Source organism: Xiphias gladius, chromosome 20 (assembly GCF_016859285.1).
Source record: "Xiphias gladius isolate SHS-SW01 ecotype Sanya breed wild chromosome 20, ASM1685928v1, whole genome shotgun sequence".
Taxonomy (NCBI): domain Eukaryota; kingdom Metazoa; phylum Chordata; class Actinopteri; order Istiophoriformes; family Xiphiidae; genus Xiphias; species Xiphias gladius.
The window spans coordinates 22,216,602-22,231,728 of record NC_053419.1 but is presented as its reverse complement, the minus strand read 5'-3'; the positions used below and the strand labels follow the sequence as shown (position 1 = coordinate 22,231,728).

General features: G+C 44.1%; 2 protein-coding genes across 3 annotated transcripts; one reads left to right on the top strand and one right to left on the bottom strand.

The window, feature by feature from the left end:
* Window positions 1-793: 793 nt before the first annotated feature.
* Window positions 794-6,257, top strand: enoph1 (enolase-phosphatase 1). The gene is made up of 6 exons (XM_040157026.1): window positions 794-1,169; window positions 2,376-2,477; window positions 2,959-3,161; window positions 3,718-3,850; window positions 4,094-4,217; window positions 5,248-6,257. The coding sequence occupies exons 1-6, from the start codon at window positions 1,086-1,088 to the stop codon at window positions 5,385-5,387; spliced, it is 786 nt and encodes a 261-aa protein (XP_040012960.1). The 5' UTR covers window positions 794-1,085; the 3' UTR covers window positions 5,388-6,257.
* Window positions 6,258-7,362: 1,105 nt separating this feature from the next.
* tmem150c (transmembrane protein 150C) lies at window positions 7,363-12,328 on the bottom strand. 2 transcript variants are annotated; one of them, XM_040156722.1, is made up of 8 exons: window positions 12,147-12,328; window positions 11,053-11,248; window positions 10,148-10,201; window positions 10,031-10,066; window positions 9,853-9,920; window positions 8,889-9,016; window positions 8,598-8,775; window positions 7,363-7,973 (listed from the first exon to the last, which is right to left on the bottom strand). In XM_040156722.1, exons 2-8 carry the CDS (start codon window positions 11,124-11,126, stop codon window positions 7,759-7,761), a joined length of 753 nt encoding a protein of 250 aa, XP_040012656.1. In that variant the 5' UTR covers window positions 11,127-11,248; window positions 12,147-12,328; the 3' UTR covers window positions 7,363-7,758. The 2 variants fall into 2 exon arrangements, with proteins under 2 accessions (XP_040012656.1, XP_040012657.1); XM_040156723.1 differs by lacking the exon at window positions 12,147-12,328 and adding an exon at window positions 12,084-12,141.
* Between the last annotated feature and the right edge of the window lie 2,799 nt (window positions 12,329-15,127).

The following is a 15,127-nucleotide window of genomic DNA, read 5'->3' as shown; positions in this document are numbered from 1 at the left end:
ATTGGCTGAGCTCCAAATCCATAAATATAGATTTCTTCTCTTGAAGAACAAGCAAATTTAATTTCTAGTTAATAATATCCTCCTTAAAAGGTTTCCTGTGGACATTTTGATCTCTAGCGGCGAATTTAAACATAAATTTGGTTTGTTTACAAGTAAACTCCACGGGACTACGGGTCCACAGCCATGTCAGCAGCCTTCTGAGGCTAAATGCCTTCTACATAGATGTCGCTTTTTGCCAAATTCCCCCCAATGTGGAATGCACTAAAAAATGAATTTTCTCTATTTAACAAATGTTTAAAAAAAAAAACGAAAATTGCACATGCCAGGAAACTTTATATACTTATGTCTGAATATAATTCGTTCTAGCCCCTCGGTCAGTTCCTTATTGTTTTTTTTTAAATTATTATTGTTTTAATGGCTCAACTTTCTCTACTTGTATATTCATTTTCTGTCATTTTGTTACTTCAACAATTTAATCCTGTTTTTTTTCTCTCCTTTCAACAATGACTATTTTGTTATTATTTCCTATAAGTAATTGATGTTCAGCTGTACCCTATTGATAAACTGAAAGCATCCTTTTGTACAGGAAACTTTACTTGAATTGTACAGCAACGAGTTTTTCACTCTACTTATCTTCTATGTGTTGTGAGTACAGTTGCTCTAAAACTGAATGAAGCCCATAAAGCTGATGGTGGTCCTGGGCAAACTGTCGTCTCTAGACGGTTCACACTCCGACCGGCAGGTGGCGGTAGAGCACCGACGTTTTCCCGGTGGGTTTTTTTTTGCCGCTGAAGCGGTCAGTGCCGCCTCCCTCCGAGCTGGAGGCTGAACCGACACGCGAACATGTGCCCGCTGCCCGCTGCTCTTTCAGCCGAGTCAGAGCTCCAGCTGCGAAGTGATGGCAAGGACGGGTAGCTAGTGGCCAACGACCAACCGGGTGTTGACGCTTGTTATCTCTGAGGCCCTCTCTGCTCCACCTCTCCACCTGTCCGGGTGTGTTGGAGAACCAGAACCGGTCTGGCTGTGACACCGCGCCGCTGCTAATTTAGCTAACGTCGGCTAACCAGCTGCGGGCTCCTAAAAAAATGGCCACTGTTCCAATTCCTGCTGGTACCAGTGCACTCTTGCTGGATATTGAAGGCACCACGACACCAATCACATTTGTAAAGGTAATTTATGTTAGACGTGACTGTTGTTTTTAAGTGTTAAATGCATGCTAATTTAATAAGCCAATGATGTAGCGCTCAATAACGTTTCCACAGCCGTGCTAACAGATGGCTGTCACCGGCTAAACCAGCGTAGCTCGACGGTGTTCGATTGTTTTGGACCTCAGCCTCTCTCAACGCCTCATTTTTTTTTTTTTCTTTTTCTGCCTCTATAAATGCGGTTTTTTCTCTTTCTTCGCTGTAAACTCTCCGTTCGTTTTACCAAACCAGCTCGTTTAAAATGCAGCGGTCAGATTGATTAGACAGGAAATCTGCGGGTCTGCTTGGCAAGTCTTCAAAAAAGCCCCGAATTCAGTTTCCTCAATAAACAAACAAACAAATGAAATAAACAAGGGCCTTTATACGATTTTAAGTCCTGAATGAATGAATGAATGCAAAAATACCTTCTTTTTTTTTTTAAAGGTTTTAAATATTTTAAATTTTAAAATAATTTATACATTATTTTTAAATATCCTAAATATTTTCTTTCGCCTGCTGCAGGCCAAAACTCCGGCTGTATTTTTGTTTAACTATCATATACAGTGGGCTCCAAAACCCCTGTGTATGATCGGGGAAGTGGTCTCAGAATTTTGGACCCCACTGTTTGGCCCAAAAAAAAAAAAAAAACAAAGCAGCAAATGTTTGACATTTCTTGTTTGAAAAATGACTGAAATGATTAAATCGATCCTCAAAATAGTTGCCAGTTATTTTTCTGTAGATCGACCTGTCATGGCAGCTGTAATTTTGAGGTACTTAAGTTTTTCCATGTTATTGTACTTTCTACCTTTACCTTCTACTAACAGTTGCTTTCCAGATAAAGGTTTTAAATACAAATTTAAAAAAAAAGAAACATACAAAGTTATAATATACAACACATTGTTAAATATTAAACCAGTGGTCTACCAGTTGTAAGCAGTTCTAATAATGTCATATATAGTAATACATTAGTCACTGGGGGTATTTTTCTGCCGCGGGAGTACTTTCACTTTTGATACTTTTAGATGGTCGTATTGGTATTTTTGGTCAAGTAAAGGAAATGATTTCTTCCTCGGCGCACGGCTGACTTTCATGAAAGTCATCTTGATTTTTTTGTAACTGAATGCGAACCAGTACAGTGTGAGTCTAAGAAGGCTCTGATAATACACCTAATGACCCGACTGTCATTTTCAGGATATCTTATTTCCATACATCAAGGAGCATCTTGAGGATTACCTGTCCTCTCACTGGGAAGAAGACGAGTGCAAACAAGATGTTCATCTCCTAAAGAAACAGGTAAAGCAGGGAGGCGTTTTTATGTGGGGTTCGCCACTGGTAGAACCAAAGTGTGAGGACGTGGGGTCCAGGACGTTGCAAATTCTCCTGCAAAAAATTGAATTTATAAAATTGCTAAAAGTGGAATGAGTCCAAACATTTCTTCAATTTTTCTCAATTTATTGACACTTGAAGCAGGCACTATTAGATTAACATTAGATCACTGTACTTGCGAAAATGTTATGTTTTCTTTTGTGGTTATAGTATAAAAGACAAAAAAAGGATTAAATAAATATCAATAAAAAACCCAGTGGAAAGCTCCTGGGTCAGGAAGCACGTTGTGCTCCTGATACCCAAGAATTAAATCTAGAAATACCTTTTGATCTCCTTTCCCTCAAATCCCCAACATTTCAATCCACCTGATCATTCGCGATGTTTTGCCAAAGCAAACACGAACCCTGCTCCAACGCTCCCTTGACAAAAACCCTGACTGCTGTGACAGATTGAAGAGGACATGAAACAGAACCGGTCGTGTCCTGTCCACGCCGTGGACCAGACGGTTCACACAGATGAGGAGAAGGCCATTAGAGAAGTGGTGGATAATGTGCTGTGGCAGATGGCAGCAGACAGGAAGTCGACAGCGCTCAAGCGGCTCCAGGGTCACATGTGGAGGGCGGCGTATGCTTCGGGGAGAATCAAAGGCGAGTAAGTACGCTGATCACTTTCCTCGCTTCAAAATTCATTCATTGTCTTGTGTGATAGTTAACTGACCAGGGCTGCAATAACGATTATTTTATATATTATCCATTATTCTGACAATTATTTTATTTTGATTAATCGTTTGGTGCCCATCACATTTTCTGTTTAGTCCAACCAACAGTCCAAAACCTAAAGATAGTCGATGAAATGTCGCACGAGAGAAAGAAAAGCACTAAATCCTCCCAAATTACAAACTTGAAGCGGTAAATGTTTGACATTTTTGTTTTAAAAATGATTGAAATGATTAATCAATCATCAAAATAGTTGCCAATTATTATTTTTCTGTCAGTCTGAATAATTTTTGCAGGCCTAACAGGATTGATATAAATAAATATTTAATATATGAAATTCTGTATGATCCATTCTGAAAATGCTCAAATTCATTACAAATCTTTTATTTCTAAAGGTTATGGGAATTTAAGAACCTGTAAACGGTTTCAATAAGCTTCGTAAAAGCTATTAAAAAGTAGGTATCTTCTGATGTTTGGCTTGTTTCAAACAGGATCTATCAGGATGTAATTCCGTCCATCAAAAGATGGAGAGGGCAGGGCCTTAAAGTCTACATCTACTCCTCTGGGAGCGTGGAGGCACAGAAGCTTCTGTTCGGGTACTCGGTCGAAGGAGACGTTTTAGATGTAAGTGCAGCCACCTCTCGCCACGTATTTAACACTCATCGTTTCAACACATACTGACACCGACGTTAGCTTCACATACGTGTCTTTATTTACCAGGTTTATTTTTCTGGCTTTTCTGTTTGATCAGTGAAGGAACTTTTGTCTCGGAAATATATTTTTATTGGCTATAGACAATTGCAAACTCATGAAATTGCCGTTATTCACACCGTGGCTAATGAGATGTGTTGTTTTTAATCCTTTCAGTTATTCGATGGTCACTTTGACACCAGTATAGGGGCTAAAGTAGATGGAAAAAGCTACGAGAGAATTGCAGAGAGGATTGGCTGTCAACCTGAGGAAATCACGTTCTTGACAGACGTCACTCGAGGTGAGTTGTGTATGTTAGCAATGAGAATTCTGTGACAGACACCGATCCCAGGATTTGTTCCCTCTATGGAATAGTCATGTGCTCTCTGAAAGAGATTTCATCGGATGTTGTACTGAAACCGGGTTTTATTCACTAATATGCTTCAGTACAGTGCTTGTGTTATTTTTTTTTGTGATTGTAATAATGAGCTTTTTCAAGTTGCATGAGTCCTTACAGACAGTTACAGTATGTAATGAATTTGCTACTGGCAAATGAAACTGTGGTTTGCTGAGTTACACCCAGTTACGTGCAAGTTAATCCAGCAAAATGTCCTACTAAAAAGCTGTTGTAGATGGATTTGTGCTGACACTCATGGTTTCACTGACTTTGTTGACCCCGTAACTTTTTTCTCTAGCGCCACCAGTAGGACAGAGTTGAGATTTTTTTTGTTCTTTCTTTTTTTAATCGAAATATCTCGACAACCAGTTGATGGATTTCCGTGAAATTTGGTTCAGACATTCGTGATCTGCAGAGCTTCGTATAAACTTTGATCTCAGGACATTTCCAGCAAACTCAGCTGTACTTCGTGTTAAGTGCAAATTAGCAAATATTAGCATCGTAACATGCTAAACTAAGACGATATACATTATTCCCACTGTAGATCCACTGTAGATCAACATGTCAGCATTGTCACTGTGAACATTTTTAACATGCTGGTGTTAGCATTTCGCTCAAACCCCCGCTGTGCCTCGGTGCAGCCTCAGAAGGCTGCTGACATGGCTGTGGACCCGTAGTCCCGTGGAGTTTACTTGTAAACAAACCAAAGTTATGTTTAAATTCGCCGCTAGAGATCAAAATGTCCACAGGAAACCTTTTAAGGAAGCCTAACCTTTGTAGATTTTATTTAGTTGGATGAGCACAGCTTGCAAAAAAAAAACAAAAAAACAATGTAATTGCATCTCATCTTGCAGTAGGACTCCGTTAATGTGGCGTTAAAAGTCTGGATTCAATTTTTGGATCGATATATTCACTCATGGATTTGTCATTGCAGAGGCTAAAGCTGCCGAGGAAGCCGGGCTGAATGTGTTGGTGGTGGTCAGGCCTGGAAACATGGAGCTGACGGATGAGGAGCGGGCCCACTATAACCTCATTACATCCTTTAACCAACTTGAACTGACGGGACGAGTTTAACGTAGAGCGCGGAGGAAGACGAGGAGAACTTCTCTGACTTCATGTCATAATGACCTTTTCCTTCTCTTCTTTGCCCCCACCCACCCGCCAAACCACCCACCCACCCACCTTTCTGCAACTCTTGATTTTTTTTGTTTGGTCTACGTCGACATTTCCGGAGATGTAAAAGAGATGCCGCTGGGGCCACGGTCAGCCACCAGTGGGGCTAAAGAGGTTCCAGCCTCTGAGAAGTCCATCCTTCCAGTTCTCTCAGGATGCTTTTCACATGTATGGAAACGCATCTGCAGAGCGTAGTAGGAGCTGAAATGGAAAATCACTCTCATTGGACCTTTTTGATTGACTGGGAAGAAAACAGAAAAGCTGTAGCTAAAAGTTGCTGCACATGACCTGTGAGGTTACCCTACCTTTTTACCTTTTAGATGAAAGTCCTGAACCTCTTCAGTGTTAATCAAAACTTTCCAACTGTAAGTGTGCGTGTGTGTGTGTGTGTGTGTGAGTGAGAGTTGTATCTTGTCGTCGTCGTGTAGACATTTTCCATTTGTTTCCCTCCCTCTACCCGTGTTGCAGACGTATGACGTTTTATCCAGTAATTGAACTGTAATATTTTAGGAAGTAGAACAACAGTATAGATGCACTCAGCAGAGGTGCCGCCAACAGGAAAGTTATCATTTCATACTGTGTTCGAATGTCTTTAGTTAATCCCCTCACCTTTGAATGGTGTCTATTTAAATGTGCCATCCTCATTGTTCATACGTGACGTGGGTTCTTGGAAAGTTACCTAAAAATTGCCAAAATATATGATTTATGTGTGAAACAGAATTGGTATTATTCAGGAAAGTTACGTACAATAAAAATGCCTTGTCTCACACAGAAGTCGGTCTCTTCTAAAAATACTGGATATACCTGCAAACGCTTGATTATTGAAGGGTAAGTTCACACAACTCATAAAATAAGAGTTTCTCAGTTATCACTAGCGGCGTTGAGCCATACAGATGCTAGTTTTGGTTTTATGTGTTTGGTTTAAGATTTTAGGGGAAAATTTTCGACAATTTGGGAAATTAATTTGCTTTCTTGCTGAGAGTTAGATGAGAAGATTGATAGCGCTCTCATGTCTTCACAGGAAACGTAACGTGTTAATTGTGAGCTTCAGAGTTGCTGGAAGGCAGGTTTGTTTTTTGTTGTTTTTTTTAACAGCTGGACCGAGCCATGCTAGCCGTTTCCACCTGTTCCCAGTCTTTATGCTAAGCTAAGATAACTAGCAGCTAAGAGTGCAGACATGACATCGGCATCGATCTTCTCGTCTGACTTTCAACGAAAAAGCGAATAAACATATTTCTCAAAATGTTGAACTGTTCCTTTATATATGGAGCCATTCCTCTGGGAATAAAGCATTATTTTATTTCCCAACAAAAGATGTCTAAATGGTGTTTCAAAGCCTTTTCAACAGTGAATCCTTTATTTACTTATTTATCTATTCATTTATTTTCTTGGCTTAAAAGTAGTCAAACAAGCACAATGAGTCTAAAAGTACTGGAATTAAAAAAATAAAAAAAAGTGTAAAATTATCATTTCCCATATTAACACTTAGCTTAGCACAAAGACCGTTTCAGTCTTTGTGCTAAGCTAAACCAACTGAATGCTGGCTCCACCTTCATATTTAAACAGGCAGCTGTGAGAGGGTCTTCAAACCCCTCCACTCTAACTCGCGGCAAGAAAGCGAATGGCCGCGTCCATTTTGGAGCGAAATGCCAACTCTTCCTCTAAAGGTGCTGATTCAAGGAGAATCGTTAACCACTTAACAGCAACTTGACTTTCCTCAACTAAAACCTTCCGGTTCCTCTGAATCATCCAATCTCGACATTTTACATTGGAACAACATTGTGCTGAAGAGACAGTCCCCGTGGAGCCGATCAGTTTAGAAAAAAACCGAGGACTATAAGCACACGTTTTGCTGCGTTTTTATTGATACCGATCACCTACTGCGCAAACGTGCGTCAAAGCATCCGCAGATTAATACAGTTCCCAAAAAAAACCAAAGCATTTGGAAAGTTAAAAAAATAATCTAAAGCTCTGTAGCTTTTAAAAAAGAAGTGTAAAACTAGTTTACAAAGTAAAATACCCTTAAACATAACAACGATTGATAAACAGACCAGATTTCTGCTGTGGCATTTTAAAAAAGGTCACTTTTACATGCATGAGGATAAAAAAACATGTAACATTCACACGTGCCTGCATGAAGTGGCGATCATGTGTCACTAATGGTAACACTAGAGGAAAGGACACTCGCAGCTTCCTCGGACTGAGTAGATACCTCAAAGTTGCTGATACGTGCGTCTCATGCAGGTGAACCTGAGCATCTTTGAATGGGACCCTACAGTTGGTCCGGCTGGCCCCTGGACGCAGGATCAGAGCGGGCCTCCGACGGGCCGCCGACGGGACGCCCGGAGTTGTCCGTGCACGCTAAGACGAAGCGGTCGTGACGGAACTCCGTGGCAAAAGTGGCGAGGAAGATGAGGAAGAACATGACCAGCGCCCACTGGCACCGAGCTGCGTGCATGTGGAGGCTTTGAGACATCAGGGAGAAATCTGCACCGGGTGAGTTAAGGGTGACACATGCAAATGAGGGATCACACCACGCGAAAGGGACCAAGCAACCCGTGAGCTGGTACCGCCAAGCTGACAGCCTGCGTCTGGCTTAAAGCTTGAAGGACAGCTTCACAGTTTTTCAAGCCTTTTTTTAAAACAAAAGTCGGGTCATGTTGGAAGACAGCCACTGTATTTGGCAGATGCAGAGTCCAGAGTCCCTCCAGCCTAGGCAGAAACAGACGATTAGTCGATGGACGGAGATTGATCGGCGGCTACTCTGCCAGACTCACGACGGGACCGTTCAAAACAAGGGCGATCAAACCTGACGCAGCAGAACCAGAGATCTCGTCTTGTTTTAAGTCCACACATTCCTCCTCCTTGTTAGAACCCGGGCCCTACATTACCCGCAATAATCCCCGACGGCCAACAGTGCTACTCCCCAACACCTGTAAACAAGACCTTCACGTGGAACAATCGGTGGACCCCCCCCCACCCCCCGACGTTTTCTACACCAAAGATCCATCGCAGAAATAATGAGCAGATCAATCGACAATGAAAACCATTTAAAGTCCCCTTTTGCATGTGATCACTAGTCTCTAGAGAGGGTCTGAGTAAAAGAGATACAGAGCACCATGCAGACAGTGATGGATCCGGACAGCAGGAAACGAATGATGCCGGCCTCCCTCCCCTCGTTCTTCAGGTCCACTTTCAGGGTGATGTAGGACTGCGCCCAGCAGAAGAGTGTTCCCAGTCCAAACGTCATGAAGGCGCCCAGGTTGTGAATCATCTCCTCACTGAACAACTGAAACCAGAATAGCAAAGATGCAACCTCTTCGACTGAACCTGCGAGTCCCTCCGTCTAGAAGTCGGTACGTAAATTGTTAAATACACGTGTTGGTTGGCGTCGTTCGTTACCTGGAAGTTTCCTACGAGTGTCATTCCAAAGCTGCCAGCGGAGAAACCCACCAGACTGCCCGCATTCAGCCATGGCCTGTCCGTCCTGTGTTTCAGCTGAAGGTATCGCAGGACGGCAATAATGAACCCTGGAAGAGAGACGGAACCGAGGGAACCAATGGAACCGAGGGAACCAAAGGAACCGAGGGAACCGAGGCAAAGTCGATCAAAACGAACAGCCGGCTTTACTCTGTGTATACAGCACATTGCATGAAGCTTGGCAACAATATGTCTGTTCCTGCATTTCAGGATAAGCCTGGTGATGTTCTGTATTTTTCTTGGTGTCACCATGAACGTCTCCTACTAACGCGTAACGGTGTGTGAATCCCAGCCTGACGCATCTCCCTCCTCCGCGGCACCGACAAGACTGACAGAGAACTTCAATAATCCAGAAATGCAGCGGCCAAATCACACACAAGAATAAAAAACTAACACGAGGAACCTCAAAAGAGGCCGGTAGGAAATAAAAACCAGACTGAATCCTGACTACAAACTGAATTACAACCAAAAACTAGGAGCGGACAATGACAGGGCCTGGTACATACATGACTGGTGAGAGTCTACCGCATAATCGTCCCCTGCCTTCTGCTTGTTCACGAGCCTGCGTGCAAACCGTGGGGGACGAGCGATACACTGCTCAAAGATGCGTCAGATCGGAGAATCCACCAATGCTTGGAGACAGCAGAAGAAAAAAAACAGATGCAGGTGGATTATTCTGTTTGTAACAGGGCAGTTTGGAGAATGAGATTCATTTTGTCTGTTTTTTTTTTTACGTTCTTAGAAGCGTTAAGTCTCGGCGGTTCTTGGGCTTTTTCGTGGGATTGGACGACAACAGGAAAAATGCTGAACATCGCAGGCTCGTGTTTGCCATCTGGCATTTCATTGTAACTGTATTAACGCGACCGACGGGGATCGCTGCTCTTACCCACGAACGCTGCCAGGTTCATGACCTCGCTGAAGATGCAGCTGGCTGGAGACGAGTTGCCGGCGATGCTGAGACGAGGGAGAAGGGAGGATTTTGTTTTGTTTCGTTGTTTTCGCTGCACTAGAAAGAACACGCAGGCCATGCTTTTACTGTGAAAGGGAAACGACGGCCTATGTACCTGATGTATGGAGGATAAAAGGATCCATTTCTTCCCCTGAGAAATAAATGTCAGGGATTATTCCGGAGGGACGTGAAAACGGTTGTGTGCAGAGCGTAATGCTGATCTGATTCTTACCTGTATTGTGAGCTCAGGGGTGCGATCCTCTCCTCCTCGACAGCCACAGAGTATCTATTTAAAACGCATCAGAATAAACGAGGGGAACAGGACGTTAAAGACGAACAAGATGATGACACTACTGTGGTGTCACCTGCCACAGGGGTAAACTGTGTGTGTGTGTGTGTGTGACCCCCCCCACAAGAGGAGCAACACAACGCAAGTGCGTTTTTTTGCTGATGATCTGTTTTCATGTAGTTTGTGTTTCTTTGTTGTTGTTTTGCGTCTTTTTCTCGTCACTAGTACCTCCGTGGTCCTTTTGTGCGCCTTTGCAGTTGTTTTTTCTCTCTGAAGGTGTTTTGTATCAGTCCGTATTTGTCTTGTCTCCGTCTGTGCTCGTTTCGCGTGACTTTCTAGTCGTTTGGTTTAACTTTCTCGTGTCGTGTCCCTTATGTAATCAGTTTGTCTCGTTGAATTTCGTGTCCTCCTGCAGTAGCTTTGTCTTTTTGTTGTGGCTTTTCTCTCTGTCAGTAATTTTTGTGATCTTTTTTTGTCCCTTAGTGGGTTTTTGTTGTGTCACACTCCTCGGCGCATGAGTTAGACTAAATATTACAGCGCACTATACCAAATGTTATCGGAAACCATGACAGAAAGCCGGAGAGGCAGGTTCTCAGACTGAGATAATCAGCTGTAAAAATGATTTTAAAATTGCTTCACTGATTTTACTGTATCCTACTTCGATGTTACCGTGGCCTCTGTACGTTGTGCAGCTGTAATGTGAAGGGAAAATAAGCAAAGACCAAATAACGGATTGGATCTGGATCTGGCTCTGGCCCCTGGGCCTGTGCCCGTCGGGCCCGTTCTCTAATCCATCCACGGAACCAGACCTGGCAGTTAAACGCAGCCCCGTAATTAACAGAACTTACACCACCCAGAGTCCAGCAGCTGTGCACACAGAGTAGACGGGGGGCAGAAGAGCCCAGGGACTGCAGTTCCACATCCTGTCCCCTCCGACGCCGCAGAAGAAGAAGTTGTGCTAGTTGGACTGGACGATGTCAATGTGTTTAATACGTCTGGCGCCTGGTGTGGCCTGTAAGACGGTGGGACGTGGACCACACGTGCCTGGAAAGGGAGATGCATGTCAACACCTATGACACATCCTGTCATAACACACGGGCTTCGGTTCTCTTATGTCCCATTATGGTGCCACTTCCTGATAAGACACTATTCAGCTGTAAGTAGTAATGGCTTTATCAGCGGTCAGTGCTCGGTTAATGGTTAATAAATCAGTTATAAGCCATTAGTGAGAACGACTTCTGGGATATGCCAGATTGTGGGGTATTTCTTGTCGTTTTGGTCCGGATGTCCTGCAGCTCCTTAACGGAGGATGAGTGGTCAGACAGTCCTCGGGTCTCCCTGATGGGTTAGAGAGACAGACAGACAGAAAAGTGTTGTGACGGCGGAGGATTTTCTCACAGTCTGGCAACACAAGAGATTTTGTCTTACAGCTGATCTCACCCGGACTGTAAGAGACACCAAAGACCACAAACCAGGAGGCTGTGTCCTTTGTTGCTTTGTGTCTCTTTGCAGCATTTTGCGTCTCTCTGTGGCTGTTGTTATCTCTCTGTGGTCGTTTTTATCTGTGGTTGTGTCTCTCTGCCGTTTTGTGTCTCTTTGTGGTCGTTTTGTGTCTCTTTGCGGTCGTTGTGCGTCTATTTGCGGTCGTTTTGTGCCAGTTCACTAATCCATCCATGCTTATAACTGATCTATCAAGCGTTAAACCTTAAGAAAGTCACACGGTGCTTTATCAGGAAGTGGGTTTCTACGGATCCGATGTGGATTTAATCAACGGCGTCCAAATTAAAAAGCAGCAACACCGACACCAACAGCAACGCAACACCGCAACAGCAGCAACAACAGCAACGCAAGGCCTCTCCACGTGTGCACACGTACACACTGAGGCTGGAGAACAGGCTGCTCGTGGCGGTTTCTGTGAGCGGAAGATACCGGAGGACCGTACCTGTCAGTCCCCGCACCGACGCCCCCCGCTTCAGTGGCGGCTGGGGACTGTAAACAGCGCACGTCAGCCCTTAAAAGCCCCCCCGGCGCTTCCCTTCCACCTGCTCCGTTAACGGCGCTTCCTGCTGCGGCCGAAGGTGAAACGGAGTCGTCGATCCGGAGCTGGGGGCGGGCGGTTCCACTGATGCTGGTCTTCAGCTGGTACGGTCTAAAGCAAGGCCGGATCACCGCCTGGGCAAAGCGGGCAACTGCAGAGGGGTCCCAGACCCCCACACCTCCACCTCCACCCCACCGTGTGTGTGTGTCCACATAAGAGCTCGAGGTAATATTAGTCCATCACAGGAATATTGTTGGGCTGCAAACAATCATTTTCTTTAATAATCAGTTTTTTTTTAGTCTATAAAATTGTTTTCTGACTCAAAATTAACATTTTGAAATTGCTTTTTTTTTTTTTTTTTGTCTGTCCAAAGGTCAAAAATGAAAATTATCTATTTACTTTCATAGAAACCTGGGAAAATAGCAAATATTCAGATGTTCAGAAGCTTGTACTCATGCCATTTTTTTGCATTTGTCTCTTAAAAAAAACAACTTAAACGTTTAATCGATTATCAAAATTGTTGCCAATTACTAATTCACTAATAGCTGATCGATTAATCCAGTTAGTGGTTGGTGCCTGGGGAAATACTGAAACCTCCCATGTGTAGTGGGGGGTCAATAGGGGCCCAATAGGGGCCCCACACTGGACCCATGCAGCTGGCAACATTAAAAGTACTTACGATCGTTCTAAATGATGAGACACTGTTCGTGCCTTGATTCAGACGATTTTCTGATGCTCCTGGCGGGACACAGCTTCGGCCTCATCAACACGCTGCTTTCCCTGAGGGTGCAAGGGCACCAGACGACCATACTGTCATCAAAGCAGGCAACCCAGACCTCCGGGGAGGGGGGCCCCAAAGCCCCAAAGCCCCAGGTGTGTCATTCGCCTTTCGGTTCTCTGATTGCTTGCACATTTGCTTGGAGATTTACACAGCTGAAGTACAACCCGGACCCTGCGCTCCTACGTGTTCCCTTGCCCCTGTCAGGTACGGGGGGCCCCTGTGTTGAAATCCAGTTCCAAGACCTGGAATTATTGCTCAGATGGTGCATTTTCCCAGTGATGGAGTACTGGTTCACGTCAAAGTGAGCTGCGAGGTGCACCTTTACTTGGAGGCAACAACGGCTCAGTGGCAAATACCCCGGGGCCCCCAAACAGGTTGATCTGGTCATAGGAACGCAGGTGAGACACGGCTGTGTTCTCTCCACACAACAGAGAAATTACACATCAGTTTGCTTCTTGATTATAATCCTATTCATTTCCATCGTGTAAACTCCTCTTTAAATAATCAGGGGTTCACTATCCTACTACTTTATAAAGCCCAGAGACGGTAGGCGATACCGTGTAATGTCGCTCCCTGGGGCCATGATGGAAAATAAGAAGAGCTGAAATACAATATTTAAGAGCAGCGTGGCTTGAAGGACGCTGATGTTGCTCAGTTCGAGTTTAAATGGATTGCCTTGATATCTGTAATGTCCGTAGACATCCGTTGTTTCATTTGAGGAGCTGAAACGACAGTGACATATAAATGATAAAGGGGATTTATGGGAGTATTCACAGCTGGTTAGCAGCAGTGTGGGGTCAGTCTCTTTTTTTAAACTCTCCTAGTATATCAACCAGTATTGAAAAAACAAACAAAAAACAACTAAATAAATAAAAATTCAAATACAAAAGCAAAGGGATCTTGATAGTGAGATTAGGGAACATTTGTGGCAGGACGCGATCTCAAATGTAGGCTGGACCACCAGGGATGCCACCAGGGAAGTAGGTTCATGTGCCCAGGATGAATTAAGAGTCTCTGAAGATCCGCCGACTTTTTCCTCTGGTGCCATCATCAGGTCGAAACTCAAACTTGTCCGGTGTTTTAACGTTTTAAGACCAAAACAAATCAAATCAAATACAAATCAAATGCAAGAAAACGAAGTAGTACGTGAACAAATGCTCCAGCATTTCTCCTACAGAGTTTTCGTTCCTGACAGCGTGGAGACGACCTTTGAAACAGCATTTCCACTTTCATGGTCGAGGGGAGAAACAAAAAATATTAGAAATAATGACAGAACGGTTGTTTCAATGCGCATCCAGCAGCTTTGCCGGTCTTCGGCACTGGAACAAACACAGTCTAACCAAAAAAAAAAAAAAAAAAACACTCCTGCAATAAACCCTCCGCCATGAAGGTCGTGATGCTCGGCTTGTGCCGAGGAGGGGCTGATCCCCCGGATCCGACCGGTCCCGGAGGGATGCGGTTTGCGCCTTTTATTTGAACGCCAGTGTACAGTGGCATCATAGCAGCATGGACTGAGGCCTCCGGAAGGAACCACGCGGGTGAATCGGCACCTGTCGGACATTATGAACTTCCCGGGGGAGGGTTTCACGGCGCGGCCGTCGTGTTAGACTGCCTTGGCTTTCAAGCTGCGTGCTCCCTAGTAAACCGACCAGGTCAAGTCTCGTTCCTTTAGAACAGCTGTGGCGGGAACGTTGAGGGCGGAATCCTACCGGAAACATGCGAAACTTTCAAAATAAATCCATCCCGTTCGATGGTATAATTGAGACGACAGTAGTCGTCACCGACAGGAAACCCACCCCCGTGCTCCACAGAGCTGTCCCTTCAGAGATAGACTTAAAATAACAGTTTAACACGACAGAGCCACTCAAATCAAGACGACGCAAACACCTTTTTGTAAATAAATACTATTTATTGAAAATATCGCATGTAGTCCATCTAAAACAAAGACTTGTTTTCTTTTATTAACAGGATAGACTGAGGTCGACCGCTCAGACTGCAGCCCTCATCATCGTTGGAATGAAAATCAAGCGCGGGTCCGTTTTTCCAGTTTCCTGCTGAGGTCTGATCGATTAGCGGATAATCACCCCCGATGCCGTTAAAGACG